Here is an 8,784-nt window from a genome sequence, read left to right as displayed (position 1 = left end):
GAAAGATGAGGCTTTCTACTCCCGTAAAGATTTACACCCTCGGAAACCCTGTACAGGGTCGCTATGGGTCGGAACCGACTCGATGGCACTTAACAACAAACAACAACAAATGTGTCATTTTATGAGGCTGGAAAATACTCTCACTACTCTATGGTTGGAGTCCTGGTGTGGCGCCATGGGTTAATGCACCAGAATGCAAAGCCATTTGAAGTACAAGGTCAGTTGTTCAAGCTCACCAGTCACTCCTTGGAAACCCTATACAGGGTCGCTATGGGCCGGAACCGACTCGATGGCACTTAACAACAACAACAACAACTATATGGTTATACACTAACTCCCTGGATTATAAATGTCCAAGTTACAAACAACTCATACTTGTCTTTAGTTGTGGTTAAATACAATCAAGTCAATTCTGACTCATAGGCAAACTACATAGGGTATACAAGGTTTTTTAATTTTTGTGGGAGCAGTAAACCTCATCTTTATACCTATGGATGATATCATTTTATTTTAACTGGGCACATTGGGAACATTACAAAAAAATTCACGAAGAAGGTGTTTTCTTGCTCTGTTTACATGCATTAGTTTCAGAGATTTTTGCACTGTTAAGACACAAACTTTCTGTGTACTTTCAGTAATACATTTCATTAGTGCTTTTTTCAATTTCATTCCTTCAGATTACATGTGTACATATTCAAAAGACATATTATGTATCAAAATAAGTGAGTATATATCATCAACTACTGTAATGCTTTTAGCCCTTTACAAAATGTGAAGTAAAAATTAATACCTCTTAGTAAGTAATTTAATATATTAAGTAATAAAACTTCCACATTGGAACCAACTGTATTTTTCTCCGAAGTTATATAAACAAAAATAAGTTATTTTTATTGGTGGACTGGTAGATATGTATCATTATTTTGCAGTTACTGGCTGATCTTGAAAACAGCTCCATGTTTTCTGGTGATCTTGAATGTCAAAAGCTTCTGATAGAAGCTATGAAATATCATCTCTTACCTGAAAGACGACCCATGATGCAAAGCCCTCGGACCAAGCCTAGAAAATCAACTGTGGGGGCACTTTATGCTGTGGGAGGCATGCATGCAATGAAAGGTAACAGGAAAAAAAATAATTATAGTAAGTGTCTTCATTCCCAGAAAGATGGTATGTTAGCAACATTCTTCAGCTTATGAGGGCATGTTTAAAAAAAGTGGTTCCAAAACTAATTTTCACAATTAGGGAACTCTATGATTTTGTGGCTTCATTTATCTTCTACATTATAGAACCTAGTCCTTTTATTTTGCCTAAACTCTTTAACAAGCAGTTTTATCTCATGGAAGCAATTTTTAAAATTGGGTATTAACTTTGCAGTATTAAATAATTTATAGAAAACTTACTAAAGGTTTATTATATGGAAGAAACATTTTTTTCAATTTTGTTTTTTGACAGAAACAAGTGTTCTGCAGCTTCTTGCTGGTAGTTTCCTTGGATGAACAAAGATCAGTTACAAAGATTCTTGTAATGCTAATTATAAAATCAACAATTCAAACGTGGAATGAAGTAATGACTTTAAGAATATTATCAAAGACAATGAAGAAAAGTTTATGAAGCCATTATTTTTACCCTAGATCCCTCTTGTTTTTAAGTGCTGTTGAGTAAATTCTGATTCATAGCTACCCTGAATAGGGTTTCCAAGGTCTTAAAATTAAACAAACTTTGCAGGGATAGAAAGCCTAATCTTTCTTCCACAGAATAGCTGGTGGGTTCAAACTGTCAACCTTGTGGTCAAGTGCTTTTCCTATGGAGACACTGCACTCCCAGATCCTTATTTGAATCTAGCATTGTAAAAGTCTACTTGTTTAACACTTATTTCTCAGTCTGTGGATCTGTGTTGGGAAAAAAAGAAAAAAGATAAGATAATTTTATAACTAAGAACTGTCTGTGTGGAAATTAAAATGAAGTATCCTAAAGTTTGTCACATCATTTGTAGAAATTTCTTTTGAAAACTTGCAGAAAATTATGTAAAAGTCAAAGTTTTGTGCTGTTGGAAATCTATTCTTTTGATATGTGTAATTGGAAAATAGACAAGTGCATAGGAAATAGGCACTATTTGCCAGTTAATCACATACCTACAGGAGCTCTGGTAGCGTAGTGGTTACGAATCGGGCTGCGAACCTTAAGGTCAGCGGTTCGAAACTACCAGCCGCTCCGCGGGAGAAAGATGAGGCTTTCTACTCCCGTAAAGATTTACACCCTCGGAAACCCTGTACAGGGTCGCTCTGGGTCGGACCCGACTCGATGGCACTTAACAACAACAGCAACAACAACAGAACAATAGCTTGGTAATGCAATTATTTCCAAACCTGTAGGGTTACTTCACAGAACTAGTGCTTTTAAGAAAAGAACAAGACAGGATGCTATAATTAATTCAAGTCTAGCAACTTTCTATTTTATTGCATTTTGTTGAATATAATGAATATTAATATAAGTTTATAAAGTTTCCTTTTTTGGTATTTAAATTAATCCAAAAAAGAAAAAAAGCTGCTATCAAGTTGATTCTAACATTTAACAATGCCAGGTGTTACAGAGTAGAACTATACTCCATAACATTTTCATGGCTGTGGACTTTCAATAGCAGATTGTTGTTGTTGTTGGTAAGTGCTGTCAAGTTGGTTCTGACTCATAGAGACCCTGTATAGGGTTTGTGAGAATCGGCTGCTAAGCTTGAACTACCTACCGTATAGTTCAAACCTACCTTGCAGTCCAGCGCAATAACCAGAAGCGGCATTCCAAGAGTCTTCAGTTAATAGTTGAGAAATTAACTGTTTGAACAACTATGTAACTCCAGATATTTAAATTAAAATGATAAAATCCATTGCCATTGGGTCAAATCAAGCTCACAGCACTCCTATTTAGGGTCCTGAGACTGTAATTTGTATAGGAACAGATAGTCTCATATTTCTCTTGTGTAGCATCTGGTGAGGTTGAACTGCTGACTTTCAGTTTAGTAGTCCAATACCTAACCCATAGCATCATTATTGTTATCATTGTTGTTGTTAAGTGCCATTGACTCATAGCAACCCTGTTTATGTTTTCAAGGGAGCAGAAAGCTTCTTTCTCCTGTAGAGCAGCTGGTGAGCTCAAACTGTGAACCTTGTAGTTCTCAGTACAGTACTTACCCTATGGATTGCTTCTTTGGGTGTTAAGTACTGTTGAGTTGGTTCTGACTCATAGCAACCCTGTATAGTGTTTCCAAGATGCAGATAGTGGGTTTGAACTGTTGACCTTGTGGTTAGCAGTCTAGTGTTTATCCTACAGTGACACACCAGGGTTTTAAATGGTGTTAAGTGCTGGACTTTGAACCACAAGGTCAATAGTTTAAAACTATCAGCTGCTCCTCAGAAATCCTCTACAGGGTTTGTATGAGTCAGAACTGACTGGACAGTATTTAACAAAACAGCAAATATAAAATATGATCCTTGGTTAGTGAAAATGATTAAGGTCTGGATACTAGCTTAGAGATTGGCAGTTTGAATCCACCCAGAGATACTTCTTAAGATAGACCAGGCACATTGTTTACAAAAGGTCACAGCCCTAAAACTCTTAGAATGCTCTTCTACTCTATAGCACATGAGTTTGTCATGAGTGAGAACTGATTGAACAGCTTCTATAACAAAAAATATATATAAGACAAATACAGTAATTTTTAGTTTCTGAATTTTTAAAAAGCAAATTTTGAAATGAGAAATCCACCCTTTTTTTTGTTTTGTTTGTGGGCTCTCTTTTTCTCCCTATTATTATTATTTTTTTTTCAGGCTCCTTGCTTGTTATGTTTACTGAAAGGAATGCGTTTTCTCCTCTTTGTTGGTTTAATACGAGTGAATAATATGGACATGTAGTTACTGGTTTATATTACCACATTTTGGCAAGGAAGGAACTGAGGGCACCATTTTGAGATAATTAGAGTAAATAGTGTATGGAGAGACTATACAATATCTGTGTATCTGTGAGACATTGTAGACTGTTGTTGTTGTTGTTAGGTATGATTGAGTCAGTACCAACTTGGAGTGACCCTATGCACAAAAGAATGAAACACAGCATGGTCCTAGGCCAACTTCACAACTGTTGCCATACTTGAATTCATTGATGCTGCCATCTTGCCAGTCCATCTCGATGGAGGTCTTCCTCTCCTTTTCTGACCCTCCACCTTACCAAACATGGTATCCTACTTCAGCAACTGGTTCCTCCTGACAATATGTCTGAAATATGAGAGACCAAGTTTGGCCATCCTGGTCTCCAAGGAACACTCTAGCTGTACTGCTTCCAACACAGTTCTGTTTGTTCTTTTGGCAGCTCATGGTAATTTCAATATTCTCCTCCAACACCATACTTCAAAAGCATCAATTCTTCTACAGTCTTCCTTATTCACTGTCCAGCTTTCCCATTCATATGTGGTTATTGAAAATACCATGGTTTGTGTCAGGCACACCTTAGTCTTCAAGCTGACATCGTTGCTCTTCAACACTTCAAAAAGGTCTTGTAGACTGTTAGACTAGTTAAAACTACCTTTTTGAGTAACTGCTCCTTAATAGGCATTTTGCAAACATGTTTTCTAATCCTCACAGTTATGCTAAATGATAGATTTTATCACCTCTACTTTCCAAATGATGAAACTATAATTCTGAAAGTTAGAAAGCTATTTCAAGTGCAAATATTTAGAAAAACTGGAACTGAAATTCTTATTTAAATCCTGTTTTCCTTTATGTAACACTACCATGATTTTAGAAGAAACAGTAGCAATAACAAAACTCTTCTCTCTACTTGAGGATCCTAGGCCCTATTTAAGAAACGAATGGCTACTTAGTGACAAAAGCAAAAAAGAATGAATTTAAAGGAAAGAAGCAAAAGAAAGGAAAACTGAAAATTATTTCAAACCCAATAATAGTTGCAGAATTTATATAAATCAAGTATTTAATTTTTAAATGTATCAATATATATATATATATATATATATATATATATCACTTCACAAAAATATGAGAAAATTCCTACTCCCTATCTTTTAGTTTAAAGATACTTTCTGAACCTTTTGATATCTAGAAAGCACAGTATTTAGTTTTTAAATTCACTCTCTGACTCATACAAATATCTTAGAATTCGTTGTTAAATGTAGACATCACACAGATGTCTAGGGTTAACTACAACTCCTACCATGCGCATTGGAAGAATCATCAGGAAATTGTATTATGATTGTTTTGGTGCTGTTGTTAAGGGCCTTAGCGTCAGTTCAAACTTATAACGACACTGTATAGGGTTTCCAAGGAACGGCTTGTGTGTTTGAACTGCCGACCTTGCAGTTCAAACCAGCCTTTTGGTTCAAACCAGCCATGCAGTCCAGTGCTTTATGCGACAGCACCATACCAGGACACACACAAGTATGATTGTTGTTGTTGTTAGGTGCCATCGAGTCAGTACCAACTCATAGCAACCTTATGGACAGCAGAATGAAACACTGCCCGATCCTAGGCCAACCTCACAATTGTTGTCATGTTTGAGCTCATTGATGCTGCCACTTTGCCAATCCATCTCACTGGAGGTCTTCCTCTTTATCTCTGACCCTGCACCCTACCAAACATGATATCCTTCTCAAATGACTGGCCCATCCTGACAATGTATTCTAAGTATGAGAGACGAAGTTAGGCCATCCTGGCCTCCAAGGAGCACTCTGGCTGCACTTCTTCCAAAACAGATCTGTTGGTTCTTTTGGCAGCCCATGGCACTTTCAGTATTTTCCTCCAACACCATAACTCAAAAGCATCAATTATTCTACGGTCTTCATTAATTACTGTCCAGTTTTCACATGTATATGAGATTATTGGAAATACCATGGCTTGGGTCAGGTGCACCTTAGTCTTCAAGCTGACATCTTTGCTCTTCAACACTTTAAAAAGGTCTTGTGCAGCAGATTTGCATAATGCAATACATCGTTTGATTTCTTGACTGCTGCTTCCTTAAGTGTTGATAAGTGATCCAAGAAGAATGAAGTATTGGACAACTTCAATCTTTTCAACATTGATAAGAATGTTTTTTATTGGTCCAGTGGTGAGGATTTTTGTTTTCTTTACATTTGTTGTTATTTTTAGGTGCATTTGAGTTGATTTTGACACATAGTAATCCCATGTAACAGAATAGAACACAGTGATTTCTAGGTTGCAATCTTTATAGGAGCATATCACCACCCACCTTTTTATGTTAATTCTGCTTTCTACTTTGCTGGACTGAAGAAAAAAGTAGCTAAGTAGTTAACATGTAGAAACTATTGAATAAAGGAACTGGACTTGGATTTTTTTTTCTAGCAAAAATTTCCTGTGAGCTATAACAAATATGAATACCAGCTGTTCCGCAGGAGAAAGATGAGGCTTTCTGCTCCCATAAAGATTTACAGCCTCAGAAACCCTATGCAGGGTCCACTATGACTCAGAATCGTCTCCATGGTACATAACAGCAACAAAAAAAAGTTTCTCTTTGAGTTAAAAATAAGAAAGAAAGAACTGCCAGCAATCTCTTTTAATAGTATAGTGGGAAGAAAGATGAGTTCATATCGAGTCAATGGCATACCATCACCATCACCTATTAAAAATAGAGCCGAGAGCGGGACCCTGCCCAGAGAACCAGAGATGCCTGAGATGGAGACAGAGACGATGACCTGGAGTGATGAAGCGGCTAGGGACTTTGGATCCAGAGAGGGAGAGGGACTGTGGGCCAAAGACTGGGGGGTGGGGGTAGGGGGGAGTGTAGGGAGCGGGTTTCTAGGATATACCCTTTGGTCAGTTGATGATGCATGAAGAGGATTAGAACCATGGCAATGAAATGATATATGATGGAATGAATGTAAAACTAAAGTTCTCTCATGTAAACATGTAAACTGTCATATAACTCACAATTAAAAAAAAAAAAAAAAAAAATAGAGCTAGCATAGTAAGCCAGCTAGTAGATTTGCATTTTGATGATTTAGAGCAAGAAGAATTAGCACAAGACCTGAAAATATTTATTGTTGCAATAAATAAGTATAGGGCAATCTTCTCTCATATATTTAATTTCATGTCTGGGAAAGAATAACTTGGAAGAAAGCAGTTGTTGACAGTTTCCAGTGCATATCATCTTTATACTAGTGCAATTCGTTAACAGCTTTTTACGGTTTCTTAAATAATTACCTCACCATTAATGTCTTAATAATTTTTATAGTTAATGCAGCCTAGCCTTCTTTTCTGTCTTAATTAGTTCTTTGGTAAATCCCACTAATTAAAAGAGAAATGAAAATTGAAAATAAGAAGAATCAAATAGGAAAATGGGTTTAGTAAAATTGAAATGAGGAAAGGGAAACCTACAAAAACATTTGAGGAAAGTTACTGAGATGAAAGTAGAAGTGAGTTTCTTTATGAATATTCAGATTTTAACACTGTCATCCAAGTGTCATCTAGTGTAAACTTAATACTGCATTAGGTTCTATTATTTGGCCTTTTAGCAGTTAATGGCAATTTGTAATTCAGCATTAAGCCAAATTTTATAAATGATAAGTGAAGAGATTAAAAAGAAAAATAAACAAATACCTGTATATTTGTATGCTTACATTATGTTTATCTAAAAACATAAGGCATAAATATTCACCCAGATAATAATAAATGACAGAAAATAAACATTAAACCAATATGTTTAGAACAAATTTCAGAAGCAGGTATAGATGTGATACATGCTTCTCTTAAATTTTAATTTGAATGATTCCATACCATAATCTTATAACTGTCAATATATTTGAATCAAATGTTATCTGGGTTTCATATATAACCCATTAATAATGATTAATTAATCATAATTAATGGGTTATATTTCCCCCACAAATCTCATAGTCTTAGAAAAAATGGGTGTTGACTTTGTACATTTAAATAGACTTCCCTAAACCTGTCATAAGCATTCTTAGGTACATTATACGACTGCCATTGATTCAATTCCGATTCATAAAGACCCTGTGTTGGCGTTCTAAGGCTGTAAATATTTACAGGGGCATTGAGCCTCTTCTCTCATGCTGAGCAGCTAGTGTATTCCAACTGCTGACCTTGACGCTAGCAGTCCAACAAATAACTTAGTATATCATCAGGACTCCTTGCGGTACACTGTTATTGTGAGGTGTTGCTCAGTTGCTTCTAATTTACCCTATGCACAACAGAACAAACCATTGCCTGGTCCTATGCCATCTGCACAGTTGTTGTTATGTTATAGCCCTTTGTTGATGCCACTGTGTCAGTCTGTGTCATTGGGGGTATTCCTCTTTTTTTCTGATCCTCTACTTTACCAAGCATGATGTCCTTATCCAGGGACAGATTCCTCCTGACAACTAGTCCAAAGCACAAGAGATAAGTCTCACCATCCTCACTTCTAAGGAGTATTCTGGCTGTACTTCTTCCAAGACAGTCATGTTTGTTCTTCTGACAGTCCATGGAACTTTCTGTATTGTTTGCCAGTACCATAATTCAAATGCATCAATTCTTCTATGGTCTTCCATATTCACTGTTCTACTTTCATATGCATATGATTGAAAATACCAAGGCTTGAGTCAAACCTACCTTAGTCCTTAAAGTGACATATTTGTTCCTTAACATGTTAAAGAGCTCTTCTGCAGAAGATTTGCCTAATCTGATTTCTTTTTTTTGTTAATGTTTTATTGTTAATTATGTGATAATTTACATGGGAGAACATCAGTCTTACATTCATTCTATCATCTATCGT

At 36.2% G+C, this 8,784-nt stretch overlaps 1 protein-coding gene across 1 annotated transcript in view; it reads left to right on the top strand.

Annotated features, from left to right (window-relative positions):
- The window catches only part of KLHL4 (kelch-like family member 4), a 153,449-nt gene that overhangs the window by 120,484 nt on the left and 24,181 nt on the right, over nucleotides 1–8,784 (top strand). Inside the window, exon 6 of the mRNA XM_006871307.1 lies at nucleotides 927–1,113. Coding sequence (XP_006871369.1) covers nucleotides 927–1,113 — 187 coding nt within the window. The remainder of the gene's footprint in view (nucleotides 1–926; nucleotides 1,114–8,784) is intronic.

The sequence above is a fragment of the Chrysochloris asiatica genome, unplaced genomic scaffold (assembly GCF_000296735.1).
Source record: "Chrysochloris asiatica unplaced genomic scaffold, ChrAsi1.0 scaffold00167, whole genome shotgun sequence".
Classification (NCBI taxonomy): Eukaryota; Metazoa; Chordata; class Mammalia; order Afrosoricida; family Chrysochloridae; genus Chrysochloris; species Chrysochloris asiatica.
Note: the sequence above shows the minus strand (reverse complement) of the source record. Positions and strands in the feature narration are given on the sequence as shown.